At 38.4% G+C, this 27,516-nt stretch overlaps 2 protein-coding genes across 3 annotated transcripts in view; one reads left to right on the top strand and one right to left on the bottom strand.

Moving 5' to 3' along the window:
* The window catches only part of slc1a7b (solute carrier family 1 member 7b), a 61,783-nt gene extending 55,050 nt beyond the window's left edge, over window positions 1–6,733 (top strand). The window contains exons 9-11 of the mRNA XM_008407803.1: window positions 3,867–4,001; window positions 4,122–4,221; window positions 4,600–6,733. Of these exons, the coding sequence (XP_008406025.1) occupies window positions 3,867–4,001; window positions 4,122–4,221; window positions 4,600–4,860 (496 nt within the window). The 3' untranslated portion in view covers window positions 4,861–6,733. The remainder of the gene's footprint in view (window positions 1–3,866; window positions 4,002–4,121; window positions 4,222–4,599) is intronic.
* Window positions 6,734–11,825: 5,092 nt separating this feature from the next.
* podn (podocan) overlaps window positions 11,826–27,516 on the bottom strand; it is a 21,944-nt gene continuing 6,253 nt past the window's right edge. The window contains exons 2-11 of one of the 2 annotated variants that reach the window (XM_008407801.2): window positions 26,944–27,225; window positions 25,799–25,892; window positions 21,025–21,089; window positions 18,714–18,823; window positions 18,424–18,580; window positions 16,115–16,230; window positions 15,180–15,393; window positions 14,610–15,053; window positions 13,636–13,784; window positions 11,826–12,487 (exon numbers count right to left, since the gene is read on the bottom strand). In XM_008407801.2, coding sequence (XP_008406023.1) covers window positions 12,337–12,487; window positions 13,636–13,784; window positions 14,610–15,053; window positions 15,180–15,393; window positions 16,115–16,230; window positions 18,424–18,580; window positions 18,714–18,823; window positions 21,025–21,089; window positions 25,799–25,892; window positions 26,944–27,207 — 1,764 coding nt within the window. In that variant the 5' untranslated portion in view covers window positions 27,208–27,225 and the 3' untranslated portion in view covers window positions 11,826–12,336. The remainder of the gene's footprint in view (window positions 12,488–13,635; window positions 13,785–14,609; window positions 15,054–15,179; window positions 15,394–16,114; window positions 16,231–18,423; window positions 18,581–18,713; window positions 18,824–21,024; window positions 21,090–25,798; window positions 25,893–26,943; window positions 27,226–27,516) is intronic. The other variant, XM_008407802.2, reaches the window with a different exon arrangement.

The following is a 27,516-nucleotide window of genomic DNA, read 5'->3' on the forward strand; positions in this document are numbered from 1 at the left end:
GTGTGTGTGTGTGTGTGTGTGTGTGTGTGTGTGTGTGTGTGTGTGTGTGTGTGTGTGTGTGTGTGTCTGCGTTGGGTGTGAAACAAGAGCAACAAAGGATTAAAAGATTTCTAAAATTGCTGTCATTACTGTGTGGTCAGTCTGATCTTGTAACAAGATGGCTGCTGTGGCTGGAACATTGGCTTCTTGAAAGGTAGAACTCTGGAAAGTTCTCACCAACTGGAGCCAGGTCTTTGTTTCAGACAACCTCCCACCGCGCCGCCCTCCAGGGTAGTTGAGAGGAAGAGTCTGGAAGAAAAGACTTAGTAAAAACAGATGAGAAGGGGGAGTGAAACATTAGAGTCTGAGGTTTTATTTAAATAAGTAGTTTCACATTTCTAACCATATTTCAGAGTAAAAGACCTGTTCACCTTGAGCTACAGTATATGAACAGAGGGAGGTGGCCTGTCTGCTTGGCTTTTTCACAATACTCTCGTCATGAACCCCGAAAGGCAAACTGCCTCTGAGCTCCCCCTGATCACTCATTAATCACAAGTGAATACAGTGATATCCTCCACAGTTCTGAATGTACAGAATTATAGCTGGCAGTCAAGAGGGTTCATGCAGCGTTGGCATCCTGTTGTCATACCTAAAAGCTGCATGTATCTCCACTTTTCACAACAATCATGGCGAACAAACCAAATATAGCAATCCTGTTGTTATCCAAGTACAACTTCAAGTTTATATAATATAGCTCAAATTCTTAAAGGGATTTGCATTGTGTTACAATGCAATTCCTTCATCAAAAACATTTCTGAAGTGTTGCCTTGATTCTTTCATGTGTTTGAGAAATCCTATGATCTCCCATGGCAACCATTGAGCTGTGCAAAACACCTAAGTGGACCTAGCCCCGCCTTCAAGGTTCAGCTTCTACTCAAAGCTGCAGTTCCCAAGCTTCTAGCTCACAGAGCAGCCCTTACCTCCGACTCCCCTACTCAGCTCCCTCAGACTAGCCAGCAGCAGTTAGCAAACACCTGGTGAAACTGCACATCTGTTGAGCTCTTTATAGGAGCTTCTCAGTGAAACGCTGGTAAAAATGTAGTTAAAGGGTTAATAGAGGAGCCGTGTTGTGATGACTTCCTGAAGGCGGAGTTTCAGAAAGAGCAGGAGCTTTTAAAGAGGCAGAGACCCAATTTCAAGGCGTTAAATTAAGAAATCAAATTTGAAGCCATATTTTATATATTGCATTTTTTTCTAACAACTGAAGTTAACATAGTTACATAATTGTGCTAAGAAATGGTACTATGTGCTTGGAAAATACATAGCTCTGCACCTGTAACCTTCTCATCAGAAGTCCTGTTTATGTTTGTAAATCGTGATGTTTGCTGGTCACACACATCCCAGTCACACAAACCATGAATCATCGCTACATCACTCCTCCCACCCCAGCAGAAGTCAGCTGATTCAGAATTCACTTTTGAAAACATAGGTAATAGAAGTGGGATGACTTTAACCCCCCTCATCATATCATTCTTTCACAACACACACACACACGCACACACACACAAAATATGGAAACAGCAAAAGAGCAACTCAGTCCTACCTTAAAGTGTGACAGGGCCACATATGACTCATTTTACACTTTATATATGGATTTTATTTCTTAAAACTTTGTCACTGATGGTTGATGTCATGGGACTTCTTCAGAAATGTGAGGACTTTTGATTGTTACCACGCTGAAGCTGTGTTGCTCTTAACAAAAAGCCCCCTTGGTCACTTCCACCAGACCCTCTATCCCTTTGGGTTAAGCCCTGCTCCCAGCTGTTCCCAAGCTTCAAAGTTCTGATAGTTCTGTAACCAATCAACCGTGATCCGGTCCCTCTTATTATTTGGTTGGTACGGAGTATGTCCGATGTTTCAAAGTCATTATAAGGTGGTTTATAGAAAGTACCACCCCCGAGTCTCAAATTTGATTAAAACTCATATGAGATCAAACAATGTAGTTCAGCGATTATCACACAGAAGTATCTGACCAGTTCTTTGACCTTGAGCATAAACCATATCATGAGCAGTGGAATGAATGTCTGTTTTATCTCTGTACGCTGCCTCATCTCTGGCTTTATTGACTATTTCAACCTGCAAGCATTTTTCTTTTCAAGGTGAAGGTACCCATCCAAACAATCAAGGCCCACATATGCTAATATAAGATATGCTTTGTAGTCGTCATAGCGATCTCCATTTCTCTTTTCTTCTATGGTTGATGCTCACACTATCACTACCAATGTTAGCGCCTTCCCCATTTTACTCCACAACTACATTTTATGGTTACACACCTGCAGTTCATTTGTCAGAATGTGACAAATGAACATTCAGTACAATGTTATCTGCTAAATCACCATTCTACTTCAGCCAAATTTAACTTATAATCAGGGATCATTTTAAATTTGAAACATCACAACAGTATGAAAGTTTTTTTTTTTGCATTTTAATGAAAAACGTCCTCTAATTTCCTCAGTTTTTACTCCAAGGTCATGGGGGACGTCTTGCTGTGGTCTTTAAAGAAAATTACAATTGTAATCAGATGGAGGATTGATCTTTCACTTCTGAATGCCAGGTCTTCAAAGTAGGCATGAAAAATATATTCTACTGTATTGTAATTTATTGACCCCCTGCTCCGGTTGAGCCTTACATTCTGAATGTGTAGAGACATTTTAACACTAATTATCAAGTGGAAGGTTTTAATTGTTTATGATTTCAACTTTCACATTGATTACCTCCTCCTGTGATGAAGCTGCAGACTCTTTCAACTTAAAACAAGATGGTGGCTACTAATATAACGAAGCATTCATTTGATCTTCTCTTCTCTTTAGGACTAATCATCGACCATTTATATATTTGAAGAGATTTTTGTGAGTGACCATAGTTGTGTTTTCTTAAGACTTATTCTAATATTCATTCTGCAGCAGTTTATTGTTGCTTTATTCAACTGAAAAGGAATAGTCCCCCGATATCTGGTGTTTTTAAAAGAGCTGTGATCAAACTCACAGCTTCTGGGAAGTTCACACGTTGAGCCTTAAGGCCTTTGAATCCAATATTTAAAATAACTCCAGAACTGTTCTCAAATCCAGTATTGTCAAGCAAAACAAATTGGTAAAATAAATGATATTGCTTCTCCTAAATACCTGTACCTTTTACTAAGATTTTACATTGTAGATTGCATCACCTTATTTAACACACTTCTTAGTTTGGTGGAGATTTCTGAATGGAGGGGTTTGGCTCTTCGGTCACCATATCATGTCAGACTCTACTGGGTAATTATGTGGTGCACCTCAAGAACCTTTTTGCTATAGGTCATATATTTGCTATATTGAATTTTAACTCACTTGGAGAGATCATTAGCATATTTTATAGTATTTCCTATTACATTTATTCAAATGAAGGACGACAGTGATTGAAACTGTCAGAATTACAGTGTCTTAAAGAAATAACAAACTTTTTGAAAATTAACACACTTCAACTGAACTCTGAGACTAAATATTTGATAATTGTGCCCAGAGAACACCATTCATTAATTAGAGAACACAGATTAACTCTTCCTTGTTCTTTTTTATCATTATTTTTACTTGGTCAAGACTCTGTCTCCTTACTCACATTCACTTTACATACTAAAAATGTATTCATTTTGTCACTGGGACAGTCTTGGTGAAGATGACTAAATATTTGCAGTTACTTTGTCTGTTTAAATACCCACACTTTGAACAACCCAGCTGTGAATAATATAAATTTGTATTTTTAGCTTGAGATGACTTTTGTTGTGAATTGACAGAACATAAACACTAATTTCAGTCCTTCATTGGAACAATGCTAACCTTCCAAATCTCTACCAGCATCACAGCGACGGCAGCAAGCATCGGCGCAGCAGGGATACCACAAGCTGGACTGGTCACCATGGTAATTGTGTTGACATCTGTTGGATTGCCCACTGATGACATCACCCTCATCATTGCAGTGGACTGGGCACTGTAGGTCATGCTTCTTTTTACTAATGTTCTCTAAAAACTCATCGGGCTGAGCATACCAGCTTCATTTTTGCTGCGTGGTCACTGCATTTCTGATTCGACTTCCCTTTCTCTCCTTTACAGGGACAGATTCCGAACGATGGTAAATGTAATGGGGGATGCTTTGGCCACAGGCATCATGGCACACATCTGCAGGAAAGATTTCATCAAGGAGGGTGATGGGGTTGGTTCTAATTTATTGGTTGCTTAGACTTATGTTTAAAACCTTTCATTGAAAAAAAAAAATCCATTCTGTATTGGATTTTTAAACATGGTTCAACATCATATTTTTAAATTTGCAAAACATAATTCTTTGTCAAACATTTATCAACAAACAATGATTCAGTCAAAGTCTGGTCATTTGTAATCACATTTCTATTGAGTATTGATGGCTGAATTTGCTTCTAAAGTTTCAGCTTAAAACTTTACTTTTTTCAGTTGGATTTTCATTTTTACTGTGTTAAATTCTCTGGAGGTGTTTAATCAAAACAAAAAGAAACAAAGACTGTTGGTTTTTTTTTTTGCCTTTTGTAAGTACTTTTTTTAAATGTCCTGTCCACAGGTACCTCTGGTCTGTGAGGCTAAACTCCCAGTGAATCCCCCACCCACAATGAACTGCCACAACAACAATGGGAACGTTCGACCGCCTTCCTCAGGAGTCAAACACAAGCTCCTTCCTCCTGATGTTGCTCGACTAATGCAGCTTGAGGAAGGTGTTCAGCAGATTTCAGACAAAAAGAAACCTCCAATTCCTCCAAGATATCTGAAGAAGAGCAAAGAACACTGCACCATTGACATGAATGGCCTTGAGACCAATGTATAGCCACTGAGTGCAATTTCATTTGATATAAGTGTATTTGGACAGATGGATGCCCAGAAGCAAAGGGAACTTGTAACAGCATCAATATTGTATTTTATATCCTGCAGTACCAAAATCCATCTCTCTACCTATCTAGCTATGCAGCTAGCTAGCAATCTGTCTGTCTAACCAGCTAGCTAGCTTGTTGTATACTGCAGCACTGGTCATGCCAAAAAAAATGACAAAAAGTTGTTCTTTTATTTAAAGGTCAGAATTTGTGAGCAATAGACACTGGCCAGTGTCACACCTTGGAAAACATGGAAAAATCGGCTGGAAAGTTTTTATGTGGAAGAAGGGTCTGGTCCATATGGTTTAGTGGAGAATAAATTAACATAAGTTTTTCATACAAATTACATGTGTTTTGTGAATGGAGTTTGTTTTCCAGCTGTGCTATTTCTTTTTTTTTTTTCTCAATTCTGTCTCTGTCGGGTTTTAAAAACTTCTTATTTGCATTTCTTCATTGCCAGGAAAAGGACTGCAAAACCATTTCTCTCCATTGCCACTATGTTTAAGCATTGTTCTTCTGATCCAGGACTGGCTTTCATGCTCACACAAGAAGTCACTCTTTGTTCCTTCCAATTTGCACGCTTCCTAAGTGACGAGATGGTTCCACTCACACAGTGAAAACATGTTTACAACAATACAATGACATGTAAAGAAAATTACAATGATTGGTTGGAGCACATTGTGAGGTAACTTGTCTCTGTCCCAGAGTCAGATATTGACTGATGCAATTGTATATTCAGTAAAGATAGTTCAGTCACTTGTCTGAAAAATGCACCAAGAGAAGGATTCTGTAGAGTCTGTGTGTGTGCTCATATGTGTGTATGATGACCAGTGTTATCAGGCTGGAACTGCAGTGAATAATGTTGAGTGTCAGAAATACTCTGACATTACTCTCACTTTTCATGAAAGGCCCATTTGAAATGGTACTGACATCTTGGCACTAGAATCTAAAACTGGGTTCTCAAAAGACAACTTTTCCTTTATAACAAACTTTTAATTTTCTGTGGCACTTTAATGCTCAACTCCTTGACCAGTTTTTTTCTTGAGCGTTTGTCAGATAGTCTGCTTCTTTCTATTGCACGAAAAACTCTGACTTTCATGAATGCTTTACAGAACCACATTCATGCAAAAGAGCGTACACTCGAGCTTGGTGATGAAAAGGTAAACTTAAATGGTTTTGCCTTATGGTCCTTGACTGATAAGGACGGGAACTGAAGTGATTTTATTTTTTTATGTTTCAACTAATATGTGAAGAAAAAAGACATTTGTATATGACAAATTTAATGGCTTTTGGCTAAACTTGATCAAATCAAAAGACTTGGGACTTTATTTGGATTTGAGCTTTTTGACATTTCAATGAACTATTAATGTTGAACATTTCCAGCCAGCTTTCACAATTACCCAGCCTCCCTGTAACAATACAACATCCAATGAAGTTGCTGAAGATAAGCATAAAGAAATTTGGAGAAAGAAATGTTTCCAGAAATGATGGGTGGTGAAAAAGAAACAATGTCAAGTGTGCAAGGCTGAACAGAAAGCACACCATAGCAATCAAGGTTTGGGACTAACATAAATTGAATGTTATCTTAACAAAGTCTTTTTTTTCTTCTTTTGCTTGCTACTTAAATCATAGAGACAAAAAAGTCATTTTGTTTACAGGAGTTGAAGTGTTGGCTGATCTCATTGGTTAATCTGAAAAAAAAAAACACATTTTAGTCTAAAAATGATACTTTCACTTGTTTTGTCTTATGAACAGTCTAAATCTCAAAACTGTTAATACACATTAGACTTTTTACAACACAAATAAACTCCTAACTCTTGTCTACATATATTTTTTGTGTGTGTTTATTTGAGTTGCTGCATGTGTTTCTCCAATATTAAAGATTGATTATGTCCACAGCCAATGCTGTTTCAGAAAGGAAAAAAGAAAAAGACAACCAGTGGATCACCCTTTTCCTTTTGATCAGTGGAAAAGGGTGATCAAAAGAGTTTTTCACCACTCTCTGCTAGAGTGGTGAAAAAAATGCTCTGTGTTTAACTGACTGGGATTCATATTTTCAGCTGCTATGTCCGAACATGAATGTTTTATAGAAATCGGGGCAGAATGTGCACACTGGGCCTCTACAGCAGGGTTGTGCATATGGCTAATGGCTAATAACCAATTCACATAAAAACCAGAAACACTTGCAAGAAAGTCAGACCTACGTGTGCCATAACACACACTGGTTTCACTCCACTGCATCATCTGTCTTTTTTTCATATACACAAAAGTTTCTGAAGGCCAAGAACCAGCGTAGAAATTAACATTCAAACACATGGAACACAGATTATGCAAGAAGGACAGAGATGGAAAAAACACAACCTTGCTCTGGTTGTTCTAAGTCAATCAAGTGATCAGTGGTACAAATGCAAAGTATAGTCAGTGGTTTGTAAGAAATAACAGATATTTTATTTGGTTCACAATTCATAGAAAAAATAAAGATAAAAGTGGTCACAACTTTATAAGACAAATATTTTAATGTAAAAGCAGGAAAGGCTAAAATTGAGGACTTGGCTGGCCTGTTGATAAGCAGCTACAGACTCGCCTTGCAGGAGAATGAGATCCTGCCCATCTCATTTTCACTCCATATAGTCCATTGCTGTCCCAGTAAATAGTCTCGAAATGTATCTGTCATTGCCCACTTTTCATGGAACAGTAATTGACCATGTTCCTCTCTGTGGTTCTTAGTCCATGGCGGCCAAAGGCAAAGGGGCGGAGCTCCAGGGCAACTGCAACTGGCCTGGAGAAATTAGCATAAGCTAGAACAGGTGTGCCAACCAGCCTGGCTTGTATCTCTTCAAAGCCTTGTTCACAATCATCTGACCAATGGTTACCTAACTGCCTTTGCCACTGACAACCCCAAATCTTCTGCATCTCAACAGCTATTAGCTGTTGGCTGCCAATTTTACAAAACCTTCAATAAATCGTCTATAGTAGCTGACAAACCCCAGAAAGGACTGCAGCTCTGGGACACTGGTTTTTGTGGAGTACCTCAAGGATCCATTTTGAGTTCTTTTTTGTTTTCTTTAAACACTCTGTCATCCTTTTAGAAAGTATAACATTTTTTCCCATCAGTTTGATAATGATATCCAAATATATTTCCCTTTCAATTGGCATATTTGTGACCCACTGCAGTCTCTGTTAAATAGTCTACTGGATGTTAAAGAATGGTTAACTCAAAACTATCTGACCCTGAATGACAACAAAACCAAAGTTATTGTGTTTGATGATAGCACCTTCCGATTCAAACTGATTTCCTTGTCTCCCTTAGCAGTCCATCGCTCCTCCACTGTCAGGAGTCTCTGAGTGTTTTTAGGTAGTTCCTTGAAATTTCAGAAAGTGTCCACAGTAGTCAGGATTTTCTTGTATCACCAAATTACCCAAGATAAATCTTACATTCTACAAAAATCACTGACTGTTGTTTTTCCTGGATAAGCAATTTCACTGAGTTAGAAATGAATGCATCTACCGTTCAGTCGCTGTTGACAGTGTCCATATATTGGAGATTATTGGGGTTATTACAGGGAATGCTTGAAAAGATTGCCTTGAAACAGCAGAAAATTACTCTCCTACATGAAAGATTTCAGTTACTTTGAGCGACTGGATCACACATAAGGTCGAACTGCTTTCAGGTTTTCAGTCTTATGACCAACAGTAGATTTCACAGTTTCAGTTTTCCTCATCCAGTCATCTGACTCCTGTGATGTTAACATTCCTCTGTGCTTTCTTTTGGCTATACACAACCACCTCTACCCCCAATATGGAGCACCGTGGCACTTGGTGCATATTGAGACCAAATGATTGTTCGTCAAACAACTTTCAGTTTGTAGGACAAGCTGCAGCGATGTTATCCAGAAGATTCTGCTGACTCTAAGGAAACAGACAGCAATTTTTTTCATCGTTTTCAATGATTTATTGCTTTTTTGAATGACTGTAATACTCTATGTGACGATACAAGGCTACAATATGTGCAAGTGACTGTGTTCATAGCAACATGATGAAGGTTATATGTTAAGCATTTTAATTTGATAGGAAATATTTGATATCTTGGTGGAAAACAGGCTGGGGCATAAAAGAAGAGGTACGTTTTCCTGAGCTATATTGATAAGGGTTTTTTTTCTTTTGATTGAAGTATTTCATCCAAAAATACAGCATGATACTGAAAATAATAAGAACATGCATAGCTCATTATTTATTTCTACACAGAAGTAAGTCATTGGCTGCATTTAGTGTAACATTAAAGAGGTTCTGGCTTTAGATCAGTGCTGAAATCGAAATGTTTTACAGGTTATGTATGAGGCATAAGTCTGATCATTTATCATTTTAATTGTGGGTGCAATTAAAATGATAAATGTGACTAACTTTGATTGGTTAGGATTACACAGCACTACATTACAACTAAACTCATGGTCACAGCTTAGTTTGAGCATATAAAGATGCCGAAACATATCCAGTATGTCCATTTACGTTTTTGCCATTTCTCGTTGGAAAAAGGAGACATTTTATCCAGATAAATTTATTTTATACTGCAATGTAATAAAATATTGACTGGGACATACGATCAGCTGAAGAATAATTCTTTTAAAGGCAGCCACCACTGTCACCCAGGAGAGTATGTGCATAGTTTTGATTGTTTTCTTTCAATAACAACCACAGAAAATGTGCAGATGGAGAAGAAATCTGAAGATCCCCACTCCATAGCAGTGCATGATTGACTGATAATAATTCATGATGACATGCAGGAAGCCATGCTGTTTTGAAATGGTGTTGAAAGTATTTTTGGACTCAGATTTTTCAGTTCTATGTGGCCTTTTGTTTTTCACTAAGATAAGGTTTGATAAGCTAACCTTATCTTAATTAGTAATTTATTTGACTATTTCTTTAGAAAATTAGATACTGTTCAGTTTTCAATTTTTTGTTTGAGACGGTCTGTAGAGAATTGTTGACATTAATTTGGATGAAAACTGTTTAAATGCTTAGAATGTTAAAAAGAAATCATTAGTAAATAAATCATCTTTACTTGTTGAGCAAAACCATTTTCTTCAGAAGTGCAGGAGGGGTTCTCCATGTCTGTTTTTGAAGGTTATTTTATGCCTAGGTGTAGTTTAATCTAGCATTTGGTGTCATTTTTTCCTCTTTTACCAAACCCATATCAAATCAGGACTTCAAAGCAGAGTGTGTGTATCCTTAGAGCCCTGATGCACTGGGTCTTGCAAATCAAATGTTCTGGTTTACAAGTATAAAAATTGAACCCAGGGACATACTGAGAACATTTGTTATACTTTATGATCACACAACTTTTGACTGGGAGAAAGTCCACCAGTCTTTCAAAGATCACATCTATAAGTCCATTTGAGGTCGGCAGTACAATAAAAGGCTGCTGCTCAAGCACAAAAATCTTACTCTGCAGTTGTTTTTTTATTACTACTCTGGCTTAAAATAACTTAAAACGTTTGGACTTTTGTTACATTGCTGAATAATAACATCAAAACAAATCTTGTTAGGCTTGTGTTGGTCTGTAATTAGCTATGTAAAATATCCAGGAATAACATAGAATTATGTCCCTGATTTCCAGTGATGGGAAGTAACGAAGTACAAGTACTTCGCTACAAGTACTTCGCTACAAGTACTTCGCTAGAAGTACTTTGTTACTGTACTTAAGTACAATTTTTGTGTATCTGTACTTTACTTAAGTAGATTTAATAATGGATACTTTCTACTTTTACTCCATCCACTACATTTTACAGTAAGTATCTGTACTTTCTACTTCAGTACATTTCTACAACAGTGTCGCGTTACTCGTTAAATCCAAGTTGCGTTGCTCTTTTTGTCCGTTAAAATGTGAAGTTCAGGGACTTAAGGTGGCGCCGTAAAATCCAAGCAATAACGTGACTTACGTTTCTGTTGTCACCATCGCCTCCCCCTTTACTCGCACGCGGAGCTCCAGACATGCGCAGTGGTTTCCTCTGAGCGGGAGAAGATGTTTGTCTAATGTCAGTAATATAATAGCGCTGCATAAATCATAGATATGTCGACATGTAAAATAAGCAGTGCTTCGTTTTTAGACGGTGGGGACTTCGTCCAACTTTTAGCGTCACTTCGAAGGAAAGCTTAAAGAAAGGTAAGCTATGTGGACGTGATGCTAGCAAAGCTAGCTGTACAGACTGAGGCACACATGTTGCATCTGCGATGAAAAAAAGTTGTCACTCATGCGCTGAATTATTGTGTGGAGGTGTTGACTGAGGTGTCGCAAATATGGGACAACGCTGTGACCAAAGTCTGCATTGATATGACATTCAAGAACGATCCAATTCTTCTGGACGGATCTTTACTGATTAAATGTATTTCAGCTCTAAGAATATAATATCTAGGTGTTTTATGGGAATGTGGATCTTTCAGATCAATTTGAGAAGCAATTTTGATAGGTAAAACAAAATTCTTTTGCGTCACGTAGCGCGGGGTGCTGGTCTTGACTTGGTCTTGGGTAGGTGCTCTTGACTACAACTCTGCTACGTGGCTCCTTGGTTGCATGTCCTCCCCCACCCACCTTCTTTCCATCCCCTTTCAGTTGGATGTCTTTCAAAATAAATGCCACTAGTGGCAAAAAAAGTGAAGTTCATGCTGTTAGGACAGGAGACAAGATGTTTCCATCCCTGAAATTATGATGCATAGAATCACATGTCTAAATCTAAACTATGTTACAGAGAGTAAACATGCTTTATCTGGGGCATTGTTCATTAAAATTGCACATTTCTAATGTAATAAAATTAAATACGATCGGTTCACTTAATGATATTGTATTAGGGATTAGGTAATGCATTCAGCAAGTACTTTTACTTTTAATAGTTAAGTATTTTTAAAAGCTAGCACTTTGTTACTTTTACTTAAGTACAAATGTTAATGTGGTAGTTTTGCTTTTACTTGAGTACATTTTTTGAGTACTTTCTCCACCACTGCTGTTTTCTATGTTTGATTCAATTGTTTCTGTGGTTTTAATAACAAAATGAGTGCTTTGGTTGCTATATTTGCTTTAACAAATCCAAGTAGATTGCATTGGTAATATTGCTGACAGAGCAGCCATTTTCAAATGACATAAAAATGAAGAGGAAAACAGGAAGTGACTGTCATTTTTCATGTTTCTTCCCAGGTTGGTGTTCAGATGCATATATGAGAGATTCCCTCTTAAAGATTGCATATGAACAATCAAAAGCAAATTTTAAAGTTCGGTTTAAACAAAATGAACTTCCATCCGGTATCCTGCACCAGAAATATGTGGCTCTGCATCTCAGCATGGTTTAAAGATGGAGATATAAAAAAAAGAAAAGAAAAACATTCACAGGTTCCGTCCCGTTTTAAAAACCTGTTCTGTTGTCTGAAACATGCAGTCCAGTGCTCTATGTTTCCTGCTCCATCATCTCTCCACCTTCTTTCTCATCTTTTTTTGAGGACAGCTCTGTGTTTCCCGTCCCAAAGTCCAGCACCTGCAAGTTGACGAGGTGGGCGAAGGAGCTCTCGTCTACAGAGTCCACAGACAGCCGGTTAAACCTTGGAACAAAAAACAGGAGGGACGATTTAGTTTGTAAAATTATCACTTCCTCTGCTGAAGCCGAAGGCCTCAGGATTCACTTAGCAGACGAACTTAAATTTACAGATCTGTCTGGTGATGCTGGTCCAGAACAAAATTAGTTTTAGTTGTTCTGCACTATTTACTCACCGAAGTGTTGACTTGAGTTACCTCCAAGTATTTTTAAGGAATGTATGAGATCAATTCCATTTACTTGCATGTTTAATCATCCATCACCAAGTAATTTCTGCGCTATTACAACATTTATTTCCATTTCCCTCCTGCTGCAAACACTCCAGTTGGTACAGAACATGTGTTTAATACTGCAAGTGGAGGGAAGCAAGGGGAGAGAACTGGAGCAGCAGCTGATATGACAATAATGGCAAACCTGCATCCCGGAAGGGGTCGAAGCTCGTAAGCGTAGCTATAAAGCAACAAGGTTAAGGTCACACTGAAACCAAACCAGAACAAATACCTTGAAAGCACATGCTCAAAACCTCTTAACTCTTGTCTGACCGCTGCTTTCAGCTGCAGGGCTTGTGGCGGTAAGCCCACAGTACGTAGAATAAACCAAAGTGGAACATTTGCTGAATGCACTCAAGTTAGTGGAGTTGGAGAGATTAGATCCCGTGTTGCGGTACTCTACAAAATGAAGCTAAGTCTGTATGCGCAACAGATAGTGCTTTCTTTTGATTTGCGACAGAGCGGTGCACACAGAAGGTCGTCCATGTGAGGAAAAATCTCATTTCATTAACACTAAAACCAAAAACAGCTCCAGAAAGGAAACTGGTTCCAACTGTAAACGCTGAATTGTGTAGATCTTACAAATAAATGTTGAATTATTTGTAAGTTGACAAATAACTTATTTTATCCAGATAGTGGATTGGATTCATTATCTGCTCTATCTCAGTTTATAATTCAGAAAGCACCAATGACCTGCCAGCGGAAACACATCCATGAGTTTAGATCAAAAGTGAACAAATAGACCAGAGGATGAGAACGTTAGTGCAGATATTGTGTCTTTCATTACTTTTTGATGCATGCAGATGCGGCCATGTTTCAGGTTCAACACATACAACACTCAATGGATTTGAGTGAGAAAGGTTAAGGATGTTTGTTCGCCTCTTACCGAAGGAAGATGCCTTTAATGTTTGGAGTGCCTTCAAACGCTGAAGCAGGAACACTGGAGATCCGGTTGCTTTGCAGGTAAAGATACTCCAGAGACTCAGGAAGGTCTGATGGGATGTGTGTTAGCTGGTTACCAGAAAGGTCTAGTGTCTAAAATAATAGTAATAATAATAATAATATATACATCATCAAAAAGGAACATAGCAAAAGAAATTAATGTTACTCATATACCACTATCACATGTAACCCATTCGTATGGATGGATGGATGGATGGATGGATGGATGGATGGATGGATGGATGGATGGATGGATGGATGGATGGATGGATCAAAAAATATATATTTTTTGCATTTTGTCACACTTGAAGTATGTAACTTTTATAAAAAATATTTTTAGCATATTTTGTACACCTGTCAGTATGCTGTGACAGTATATCATAAGACAAAATGATCTGTGAAAAAAAAATCACCCTTGTCCCTGTGGTCCTACTAACTGTAGTCAAAAACAACCAATCAGAGCCAGGAAGAAGGTATTAGCATTGTGAATTAAGCTTGTGTATACGCTCCTCAGTGAGCTAATGATGGACAAGCAACTTAATGTTACTGAAAAACAGTTTATCTGCCATCATCTGTGGCTATGCTATCTATCCTAGCATTCACGGCAGGCTCTGGTGAGGGCAACTAGCTGTAGCGTAGCAGAAAACAAGGGACAGGGTGTGAGTAGTGCGTACACGAGCATGATTCTGATTGCTAGGTTTTGAAGTGGTGTATCTCTGAAGGTGTATCTGACCACAGGAAGGAGGCAAAGGAGCTCAATTTTTTTCACTGATTTTTTTTCAGAGTCTCATTTAAAACAAATTACGTAAATAAAAATAATCTACTGCAGGTTTTAACCTTCTATGTTAAGGTAATAGACTAGGGTTACAACACTTGTTACTAAGCATAATCTGACCAGTATCTCTACAGGTCACTCACTGTGAGTGCACTGAGCTCCATCCAGGCTCCTTGGTAGGCTGAGTTGAGTTTTAGTTTGTTGTCACTCAGGATCAACTTCTGCAGCTTCTGCATTCCTGCCAGGGCTCCATATGGTATAGCACTGAGCTGGTTGTTCTTGATCTCCAGAACCTTCAGACTGTGCGGAAGGCCCAGGGGCATGGCATGAAGGGCATTTCCAGACAGGTCCAGAGTTTCCAGTATGCGCAGCTTTCTGAAGGCATCACGGTGAATCTTGGTGTTGGTCAGTTTGTTGTAGCTCAGATTGAGCTCAGTCAGGGTATACAGCAAGGACAGGTCATTGCGGCCAATTTCAGAAACAAAGTTGTGGAGCAGCATGAGAGTCTTGGCTCGCCGAGGTAAGCCTCTGGGAACTCGTTCCAGCAAGTTATTATACAAATGAAGAGTGTGCAGCTTCTTCAAGCCCTAGGAGAAATATGTAATTCAAATGAATGAAGAGCACTGCTGCGATGCAGTGCATTTGAAGATATGCACTGCCATTACACATTTGTGAGTAGCATCTAATATATTATCAACTATTCCTTAAAGTACCTGGAAGGCCATTGGGTGTATAGAGCGGGAGCGCAGCTTGTTATTGTGTAGAAGCAGGTATTCAATGTTCCGCACAGAGATGAGAGCGTCTCCAGGAATGCTGTGGATGGCGTTCTTCTCCAGGTGCAGCAGCACCAGGTTGCGAGGCAAACCCTTAGGAACAACGCTCAGGTTGTTATTGGACAAGTCAAGATACTCGAGGCTACTCAGCTGGCTGCGGAAACAGAAGAGGAGGGAAATCATGTTTTCGATTCTGCACTCTGTAATTTAATACTTTATGTTTTTTGTGACTTCTAGGTGCTTCACAGCTGCAGAGCAAATTCCAAGGTTTGCATTTAAAGATGCTTGAAATAAGTTTCCTGCACATTTGGAGTTGAAAATAGTAATAAAAATACATTTTGTCCAAGTAGGATTAAGGGATGATGTATACCAGGAGACTTCAGTTACCCCTGCAGCATTAGCTAAATGTACTGGCAGTTAGCCAACTATCGTTCAGACCACCAAGTGGTAAGTTTTCTGAAGTGGAATACATCGATTCCATTGTGTTTATAGTGACAGTGGAAGAAACATTAAGAAACTGCACAGTTTGTTAAATCCTTGTTCCATAGAGCGAAGATAAAAGTTGACCAAAATGTTAATTATCTGCAGCTGGTGGTAATAATTTTACAAGCACATTGATTCATTTTGGATCAGGTAAAGTCTTTTGCCCAGCAGTGCTGTTCATTTAGGAAGATCTGAGATCTGATGATCACGTTACCAAACCATTCACAGTACAGACTCCCTTTTAGAATGCTGTGGACTTGTTAGTTGTGTACATTTTGAGGTATAATCTATTTGTGTGATGTGAGACACTTTTGTGTTCTTTATTTTAGTTATGAAAATACAAAGTGAAATATTTGAATTGCTTTGTTTTGTGACTAAAATGTTAAGCGCACCTGAAAGTCTCGTTGTCCATCCCATCATTGGTGAGGAGGTTGTTCTGGAGATAAAGCTCTCGAAGGTTTTGCAAATCCTCAAAGGCCCCTGTTGGGATTTTCTCCAGCCTGTTACTCTGTAGCATAAAAGAAATATTTTTTGATTAATAAAATGATATGCTCTCCACAACCTTTGGCAGAAAGTGGCTGGATTGGGGCAAATTAACTAAAACTCTATTGGCGTGAAGTCAGTCATGATCCTGCCAGGCTCAAGTACTCAGCAAGAAAAGTTTCTCCAGTTCACATCATTACTGTGTCTCACCATGACGACCCCACCAGATCATGCAGGAACATGCAAGAAGATTTCCCTCCACATGAAGTAGCTTTAGCATCAGGCCAGCAGGGCTAGTCCTGCTTCAAACATTTAACAAAAGTCCACTTGTTCACACAGACATAAAATCTTTATTGTACCTTTTTTTAGGTAAAATGTCTCAAAGGGTTCAAAACACTTGAACTTACAACAAATAAAACAGTAATAATAACAACACATAAGCGAAATATGAAAGAAAATCATTAGAATTTATCAAAGCTTTTTCTTTGTGTTCCAAACATTTCAGGTTCTTTTTAAATAAAAAGTATTCCAGGAAACATCTGCTGCATATTTACATGCATTTTTCCCTAATTCCGTTCTGGCTTGTTTAACAGATGTTTCTAAAACACAGTCAGAGCAAATGATTACTAGCTGGTGTTTACATAAAAGCCCAAGCACAGATTAACTCTGGATCTAAAAAGTCTACAGGACCATCAGGACCAAGATAAAACTGCCAGATTTTTAGGATGTGAATAAAAACCAGACTAAAATATGTCATCGTGCGTTTTTTTATTCTGACGTATTAATCATGTTAAATATTCACTGATGGGAAACACCTGGTGGCTTCATCAGGAAAGATATTCAAGATTTTAAGAGAAGAGGAAGAAATGTGATCTGTTAACACACAACAAGGAAATGAGCAGAAAAGTAACAAGAAAAAGAAGAGTGCAAGAAGAAGAAGAACAATAAAAGGAGACAGCGTAGAGGCAGGAAACAAGAAGTGGCTCCAGACACGGCTTCAGGATTTGGTTCGACTGAGATGCAGTCCTGGGTTTTTATGTGTCTTGTTCTGCATTTTATTTACTGTGTTGGTCATAGAATGTTCTTGTCCAGCTGCTTTAGAGAAACATGAACCCCAGCTGGCTCATACTAAGAAACTTCTACATATATTAATAGACAGAAGCCGTTTTCTTACTGGCTGATATTTAATCTGTCTATGAGCATCAATTAAGATTACCATAATTATTCTTATTTGCAAATGTTCTAAATAACTAGAAATCTAATTTTCTTAGTTGTTTTTATGTTCCTTAGGTTTCCCACTACAAGCGTCTCACAACAATGTTCGAATTTTGACCCATTTCTTCTGGTTTAGTTTATTCAGGTTTGTAAGCTTGCTCTTTTAGTTCTGCAAACTTCTATGGAACAAATAGAAGTTTTTGATGGTCAGTTCAAAACATTATCATTAAACTGTGCAAGATACTTTACACAACAACAGTGAGAGACATATTGTAACTGAGGTGTATAGGCTTTTAATATAGATTGTATCCATACGAGCCAGTTGGACATCATGTGGAGGTCAAGGCTGCCATGTAGCTAGGACAACAGTGACACATACAGTTCCCATTGTAAAGAATAATATGCTAAACACAAACCTAGACATATTCCAACATATTTATGCCCAAACCATGTGCATTTATGAGCAAATTACCACCATGCAAAAAGTTGTTTAAATCAAATATGGAATATAATATGATAATGATTAAATTCAATATTCCATTCCCTTGAAGAGTTTTGATTTCCAATGTTTAAACTACTTGTTGCCCTTTTAGAAAATGTAGCTGTTAAATTGTCTGCATCTACCAGCTAATTCTGTGCTAAATGAACAAAAACAAAACACGAAACGCAAACCTGAGAAATTCTAAATAATGCATTACTACTAATACAGATAATAACAGGTAATTGTATCATCTGCATAGTTTTGGATTCATGGTCAATGCTGCTGCCACCCTCTGTCATGTAAGACCCAACATTTCTGCCAATAAACCATGTTCACCCACTGCTCTCTTAATTAAAGGCCTCACCAGAGACCATCCATGCTCAGCCTGACTGCAGTACATCTATCTTCAGCCAGAGAAAAGTCACCCTAAGATTAAAAGCATGTATTAACTGAAATGTGCTCTGGTGTGTTATTGTAATCGCTTGTGTCCAACTATCATTGTTTTTGCTGCATGTGTGAGACCTTCAGATGAAGTCGGAGAAGACTGGATGGCAGATTGCTGGGAACGACCCTCAGGAAGTTGCTGGATATGGTGAGGATCTCCAGCGTGTCAGAGGCATTAAACATGTTATCGGGAAGTCCTTCATCTGTCAGCTTGTTGTTATGGAGATACACAGACCTATGGAGTCATGACACACACACACACGCACACACACACCCACGCACACGCACACATGATATGTTCTACTAACTGTACTTGAAATAAAAAGAGGTATAATCACACATAAGACCTCAGTACCTTACATCAGTACCTTAGTTTTGGTTTATGACCAAATGTGTATGGGTAGATCCTGGAGAGCTGATTAGCAGCAAAATCAGCGCTGACCAAAGATGGCGGCAGGACTCTTGGTGCAGAGGAGAGCTACAAGCACATCAGAGATTGAATGAAACATTGTGATTTCTTTTTTATTTTTCTTTATGTGGTTTACATGTATTGTCACCACTGGCCATTCGCTACGTTTTCTGACCCGCCTGTGTGGTTTATTTTTGTTTAGTTTTTTTGCTTGCTAGATACAATATAATCAGTACCAGATAAAGGATTAATTTTCGAATACTGAATAAGAAATGCTTCTAAATGCCTTATTCTGGCTAAGCTGTTGGAGACAAAGAACTGTAAATTATTTGTTGTTAGATCTCCCTTCCAAAAGCACAAGAGGCCACTTGTAATAGTAGAGGGAGTGAAAGAGGCCGTCTCACTTTCAATGTAGAGAGCGATTTTAGGAATCTACAAACAGAACTGCAACAAACAAGACTTGAACAGGGAGAAGAAAAAAAGTAAGAAAAGAGGTGCTTCAAACATTTGCATACTTAAAATATAAGGTTAATCCATACATTGAGGTGAAAATTCTTCCAGTCCCATCCAGAGTGCATTTACTTTCCAAGAAGTCATCCTGAATCAAATTCTGATTGATGATGGCAATCAGACATGCAGTTTCTGAAAACAAGTGTTGCATATTATATAATATGTCAACCCTTCTATTGGTCCTTTCAAATTTCTAGCATGCATCATAATCTCCTAGTTTCATTTCTGCCATTTTATTGAAGCTCCAACTACTTATGCATTCTGCACCTTCCCTAATGTCTTACATCTGAAGCCAAAAGTCTCTTTCCACATCTCCTTTTCTATTTTTCTGATCTAAATCACAGCCCAGATTACCCAGAAGCCTCTGAGCTCTGAGGCCTCTCATCAAATTATATCAACAATCAAAATGTTGTTGCCCCTAAGCGATTAATTACCCAGATGATGTATGCCTCAAAGCACGTGACATGTAAAATGGTTTCATTTAGCAGGTTTTCCAAGCAAAAGAAACTCCAGTTTTGTCTAAATGTTCTAATTTTTTGCATAGAAAGTTAGATTACTACATACTATCTATAAAACAGAAATTTCTGAAAAATGCACATCCTTCTCTCCTGTCCCCAGCCAGACAGGAAACCTGCCCTTCTCTGACCCACAGCTTTCCTGTAAAACCTGAGATATTATATCTTCTACCTCAGTCACTGCCTCTTCTGTTTCCACAAGTTTGTCTTCAACCAAATCAGGAGCTGCTGCTCCCTTTGCCTCTCCCTCCCACTTTTCTGTATCTAGAAGTCAGGTGGAGACACTGAACCGGAGCAAGGCTGCAAGTAATGAAGGTCCTGGATGAAATTCATGGATGGACCATTTCCTACCACACTTTTTCCTTCCACTCAACTTTCTATGAAAATGCTTGGATACAGCACTTTCTGAACAATCATAATAATTTGTACTAACCTCTTGTGGCTTCCCTTCCTTGCCTTCCTTGTGAAAAGTGTCCATGTCTGTCTTCTGGACATCTGTCCAGTGAGCAGTTTAACTCATGATTGTGGAGCCAACTGACCCAGAGTGAGAGACCATTTAGAGGCTCAGGAAACCTTTGCAGGTGTTTTCCTTCCACTCAGTTTTTTATATAAATTGCTTGGATAAAGTTTCCAATATTTAACTTTTTGGAAGATATAAAACATTTTTGAGAAAAAAAAAGTGAATCTTGGCTTAACTCTATTTGTAACCTGTAATTATCAAAATTCCAATAATTAAAGGCTTAAAATATCTCACTCTATGTGTAGTAAATCTATATAACAAACAAGTTTTTCTCTCTGTCATTATAGTTGAAAACAAAAGATGTATCTCTTCAGTAATATAAGGCTCTCAAATGCTAAAATCTGTCAAATGAATATAGAAAGCAAAGAAGCATTTTTGAGATTACACATTCATTTAGAGCTTTCTCCTTAATAACATGGTTTATGTATTAAAGTAACATGGGATGTCTTTGAGGCTTAGTGAGCACTTAAAAATCCTCTATTCTTCCTGCATTCTGTTTTCCTGTTTGTCCCTTTGGACACACAAATCTGCCCATCATTTCTCTCTCACTCGCCTTGTCCAGAAAGGTCAGTAGCATTTTTATCTTTGACCAGCTAAAACACAGTATGTAAGCTATTACTGTCTGTCACAACAAAATAGACAAGATGTTTTGAGGGCAAATAAACCATCGTGCCATTGTCCAGTATGGCAATTCTGGACATTTTAGATTCTTACGTATGACTCACTTTGTTGTTAGCCAGGTACAAATAAGCCAGCTCTTCAAGCATTTCAAAACCTTCATCTTCAAGGCCTGAAAAATAGACAAAAATGTGAATTAATATAGATATGCCTGCCACAAATTCATTGCATTGTCCCAAAGGGGCGGTAGTATGTATTTTCCAGGCACATGCTGCCATTTTATAGCACAATCAAGTAACTGCATCATCTTCAGCTGTTATAAAAAAAACATATCCAACATGACTTAAAAAAAATTTGACTTTGTAATTTATCACTTTGAAATTGGGACACAGAGATAAAGACCTGGAGATCAAAGCTGCTTTATACTTAATCTTGCCTATGAAATCATAATGTCACATGCATACAAGTTTTTCGGTCAAACCTAGATGTTTCAAATTACACAATTCCAAAATCAGATAAAGCTAAATAGAATATGTAGTGTTCAAGATGATTTCCTTCATTAGAGGAGCAATCCTATCCAAACCACCCTGACTATACATGAAGATGTAATTTTTAAATAACTGATTAACTGTGATTAACCACATTTGTTTAGTTCTGTTTCCCTTGCCACGCCTTCCTGTCAGTGGAATTAATGTATCCCTTAAAAAGAACATGCCTAACAACATGAAGTAGGCTACAAGATTTGAAAAAACAACAAATAAAATTCTATTTAAAAGAAAAAATCAATATCCGATGAGAAACAAAGTCCCTGATGTCTATCTGACTGGGATGGGTTACAACCCCGTTGGTACAGCGTTCAGACTCCAGTGAACCACAGTGAGAACCATTCCAGGATTGTCTGGCAGACCAAAGTTACTCCAACATCTCAAAAGAACTTTTAAAGCATAACAGACTTTGCTCACAGGTTAATGGTCATCACTGAACAATAAGAAAGAGAGTGTGTTAAAATGGCCTCTCAGGAGAGGGTTCCAACCCACTGCTGACCAAAAACAAACACAAAACCACATTTCAAAGATACCGGAGACTTTAGGGAAACCATTCTGTGGAATCGTCAAACAACAGTGAAATATTTGTAATGTGTGCATTGTGTAACATCTAGAGCAAACCTAACACAACATTATAGAAAAAGGACATTGTACTGAGAGTCAACCATGACAGCTGTAATAGGATGGTCTGTGGCTGCTTTCATTCGTTTTGACATTCTGACATTTTCTCTCTATGAGAAAACTCTGAAAGAGAATATTCCTCTCTTGATTCAAGCACACTTGGGTTTTACAGCAGGGCAGTGATTCGAAGCACACCAACAAGTCCAGATCTGAGCTTTTTAAATGTTACCAAATTAGATCATTTGGAGTGGCAAAGTCAAAAGTCTGGACTTAAATCTAATCAACTTGATGTGGCATGACCATAAACACACCATCCATGCTTAAAACCCTTCACTGCAGCTGAATTAATACAGTTATCCGAGAAGACTGAGTCGATGTCGACACAGTGAGCTGAAAGACTCAGCGTCATGTTATAGCCAAGGCTTGATGGCACTTTGTGCTCTTTAGTGTGGCACAGTGAACTATCTGCTGTGGATTGAGTGTTAGAAATTGTATTACATCCTCTCACATTACATTATTGACCTAAATTATGTTATGTCTTTATTCACAAAACTTTCTACAAAAGTTTATTCTTTTGTTGAATAAACTTATCCCTGAAGGTTATTCTTAAGGGATGTAGTTTGTAAAGTCTGACTGACTCCTCAATGTTTAGGTGAATCTTCTGTCCTTGGCTATAAAACTCATTGACTCTGTCTGGCAGAACTTTTTTCTTCGCCCTGAACAACAACTCTTGAGGGACGGAGCTCTCATATCTTTTACAACCAATATTTCATATGGTGTTCTACAATGATAAAAACCAGTAATAGGCCAGCAAGTCCTATTACATTTTAATATTTTCATTATTCACACATAAATATGTCTTTGATTGTCTTTACTTGTATTTTATTTCTACTTTTGACCATTACATGTGTTTCTAATGCATCTCAGATCTGCCTTATAAAATTCAAAGGTTCTATTAGTTTATTTGGTAACACTTTACTTGAAGGGGGGTGAATAAGACTGTCACAACACTTTCATAAACATGACATAACACATGTCATATACATGAATAAGCCTTCGTGAATATTTATGACTGTTGTAAAGCATCATTTGGTAAATTATAACACTTTTTATACAAAGTTGACATTATTCAAAATGTCTTTGTTATGACAACTTGACATTAACCAAAAAAATCATTACTGTTTAAACTTTACCTTTAATAACATAAAGTTACCTAATTTTTAAAGTGCAATCAGTAATACTTTTATAACAAATTTATATCAGTAATGATTTCTTGGTTAATGTCAAGTTGTCATWACAAAGACATTTTGAATAATGTCAACTTTGAATTAAAAGTGTCATTATTTACCRAATGACGCTTTATGACAAYAGTCATAAATATTCATGAAGGCTTATTCATGTTCACGACAGGTGTTTATGACACTGTCATGTCAGTCTTATTCACCCCCCTCAAATAAAGTGTTACCGCTTATTTTATGGATTATTTTTAGTTCAGCACTTTCATCACTTTTATTTTTTAAGTAAATAAAAAATAAAAAAAACTTGTGTTTGACTGAGGTAAAACACAACAGTTTGACCTCAGTCACATGAAATAAGTCCAGATTTTGCTATAATTTATAAAAATAAATTCTTGGGAATTGGTTTGGCTCGATGAATCCTGGTGGAGGACTCTTTCTATGGAACTTAAACATTTTCCCCTGAATGCATGAGTCCTTTCCAGATATTCTTTCACCCACAGTCCACAAAACAATTGTTAGGGTCATTAAAGACAATAATATACCATCCATCCATCCATCCATTTTCTTTCACCCTTGTCCCTCAGTGGGGTCGGGAGGGTTGCTGGTGCCCATCTCCAGCTAACGTTCCAGGCGAGAGGCAGGGTACACCCTGGACAGGTCGCCAGTCTGTCGCAGGGCAACACAGAGACACACAACCATGCACACACACTCTCACACCTAGGGACAATTTAGAGAGACCAATTAACCTGACAGTCATGTTTTTGGACTGTGGGAGGAAACCGGAGTACCCGGAGAAAACCCACGCATGCACAGGGAGAACATGCAAACTCCATGCAGAAAGACCGGGCTGCACAGTGGCGCAGTTGGTAGAGCTGTTGCCTTGCAGCAAGAAGGTTCTGGGTTCGTTTCCCGACAATAATATACCTTAAGTGAAAATACAATTGTGTGTTCTGTCTCTCACTCTACAAAAGTGTGCAAAACTTTGTCTATATTCACCTAAAACACACTTTTGCAATTGTAGTGTCTCCATTAAGTAAGAAATGAAAATAAAATCACACATGAATAAGCTTGTTCATGCAATAAGTCATTAAAAATCATGGCTGCACAGATTGTAAACAGCTACATGAGATTTAATTAAGCCATGGTGCTGGCCCTCATCCTATATCAGCCAATCAGTGGAGAAGTTGGCGTCTTATTCAGGCATCGGAGCAACAAGCCTCGCCTACTTGGGAGCAGCTACATATGTAGCATTTTGGGGAAATTGTTGTTGTGGGTTTTACAGAAGAAGGATTCAACATGTTTGAATGACACAGAACTTTTTATGAACTGTGCGATGCTGTGAAAGCTCACACAGGGCTCCCAGTGAACACAGAGATCCTGCAGAGTGTTGAGACTTGGTTACTGTGTTTACCCTCTGTGGTGAGCCAGTGTGTTTTTGCTTTTTGTCTCACACAAAAAAGTCAAAAACAAAAAAACAAAAACTGATCGTCCTGCTGCTTCCTTTGTCATTTTCAGCACAACTAACATCCGGCTGTTGGTCATATGTGACTTGTGTTGAGTGAAAAGTGTTTCCTTTGCAGTTTTGTGAAATAAATCTATTTTTATATGGCTGAAAAAACACCTCATCTTAGCGCAAAAAAACTTTTTTGAAAAACGTCTTTTTTTTGTTTTTTTTTTTAAATTGGCATGTTTCCATTTAGCAAATTTATTTTTGGAATTTCAATTTGTGCAATTTTAAGTTCATAGAAATGCAATTTGTCTCACCATGTAACCAACTATCTGTTTGGTTATAGCATGGCCTGTCTCATGCTGGCTCAGCAGATTGGCTCCCTGCCTGCAGAGTTGAAGTAATTCAAATAACTAAATTGAAGTTATCTGGGTTAACACACTCCTAGGTAAGCTTAATGTTGAATATTAATCTTAGTAGCCAATTTTTGGGGTTAGAAATCTTAATGAATGGCTGGGTTAAACCTATGACCCAATTTCTACATCTGATCCAGGACCAGGCATATAAAATAACCCCAACCATGACATTTTTCACACTGCAGTCTTAATAGCATATTTTTTAAGGAAGAAATGTGCAGCTTTAAGAATTTGCCTTCTAACTTTCTGTATTGCCAGCTACTCAATACTCCATGTCATTTAAACAACACTTCAGAAACCTTTCTGTCAAAAAATAAAAATTGATTCTTTCGTCTCCATCCATTGCCATCTATTTCTTGTATGCTGTTTGCTGGAATTAAACACACATTGGGACAGACCGCTGAACCAGGCAACAAGTGAAATAGCAGCAATTCCTCTGCTACTGACAGGTGCATATTGAAGATATTGACTTCAATCAGCCAATCTACAAAAAAGCTGCACTGATAAAACTTTCCACTCTGTCTCTAAAACGCCCTTGGAACGATGTCTGCAGTTTACCTCCCCAGTGAACACAGAGTTCCTGCATAGTGTTGAGACTTGGTTACTGTGTTTACCCTCTGTGGTGAGCCAGTTGTTTTGGAGGTTGAGAGTCTCGAGCTGATGCAGATGGGAAATGTGCTCCACTGTTATTTCCTTGATTTTGTTGTTCTGCCATCAGGGAAAAAAATATGCAACATTTACAAAGACTGAAGTTCAGCACTTTGTGTTCTGAGCAATAATTTCAGATTATGAATAGGTAGGTGTACTGCTGAAATTGATGAGCAATGTGTGTGCGTGCGTGTATGAGCGTGTGCGTGTGTGTCTACTTGTTTAGCTGTATTTATGGATCTTTTAAAGACAGATAAGCCTTATCGGGACCAAACATTGTATTAGGACCAAACGTTGGTCCTAATACAATGGACCCCTTTGTTTACATTTAGCAACAGGGTTTAGAAGTAAGGTGTGAATTAGGTTAAGGTTAGGATTATGGTCATGGGAAATTGTCTGGATTAGGCATAAATATACTTATTAAAATAAATGGAAGTCAACACAAAGTCCTAGTAAGGGTAGAAATACAAACTTGTGTGTGGTCTTGTATTTGATGCAAAGCAATGGCCACTTTCCTAACTCTGCCATGTTGTGGGGACCAACTGCTCGGGGCCCAAAGCCCAGACCCTAAGAGAAGAAGTTCTGTTCTTCAGTTGGATGTTAGGTTTAGGACTAATTTGAGTTTAGTTTAGCATCAGGGATATGCTTGTGCTGGTAGTGATTAGGTTTAGGGTAAGGGTCTGGGTTTAGCTATAGGAATGAATAGCAGTCAATGCAAAGCCCCAATCCCTGGGTAAAAATACACATTTGTGTGTGTGCGTGTGAACCAGGTTTTTATGTCCTTGTGGGAACATATTTCTGTCTACATTGTGGGGTTGTGGTGACCATTGCTTCTTGCAGGGACAAATCCTGGTCCCCATAAGAGGAAATTTTGTTTATGGGTTAGGGGTTAGATATGGTAGGGTTAGGTTTAAGAGTTGGGCAAGGGTTAGGCTGTAAAAAATGAATGGAAGTCAATGTAAAGTCCCCACAAAACACAAAAACACAACTGTGTGTGTGTGTGYGTGTGCGTGTGTGTGTGTGTGTGTGTGTGTGTGCGTGCGTGTGTGTGCGTGTGTGTGTGTGTGCGTGTGTGGGGGTGTGTGTGCGTGTGTGTGTGTGTGTGTGGGACCTGTAGAGAAAGTCGGCGGATCTTATTAGGCAGTTCTTCGGGGAACTCTATCAGGTCAACTCCTGCACAGTCCACTGTTCCGTCTGTTGTGCAGCTGCATTCTGAAGGGCATTCAGTTGTTACCAGTATTGCAGTGTCAGTTTCCTTTACTGCCTCATCCTCTTCTTCTTCCTCAGGTTCCACTGGGGTCTGGCAACGTACCAGCATCCACGCCAAGAGCATCACACTGAAGGCCTGCAGGATGGAATGCTTTGGAAAGTCCATGTCTACTGTTGATCTGTCCTGATACACAAGCAAATACACAGCAACACTTATCTCCACTTTTCAATGAAAAAGCAACAATCAGTCTTCTGTTTTTCTGTTTTGTTTCAGCTCATTAAAGAAACTGAAATATCAGACAAAGATAACATGAGTAAATACAATAGCAGTCCCAAATGGTTTAATCTTCAATGGAAAATAGCTTTGATGAATACGAACTTTGGACTGCGTTTTCCCTCGCCCGAACGCGGGTCACCGGGGCCCCACTCTGGAGCCAGGCCTGGAGGTGGGGCACGATGGCGAGCGCCTGGTGGC

The sequence above is a fragment of the Poecilia reticulata genome, linkage group LG4 (assembly GCF_000633615.1).
Source record: "Poecilia reticulata strain Guanapo linkage group LG4, Guppy_female_1.0+MT, whole genome shotgun sequence".
Classification (NCBI taxonomy): domain Eukaryota; kingdom Metazoa; phylum Chordata; class Actinopteri; order Cyprinodontiformes; family Poeciliidae; genus Poecilia; species Poecilia reticulata.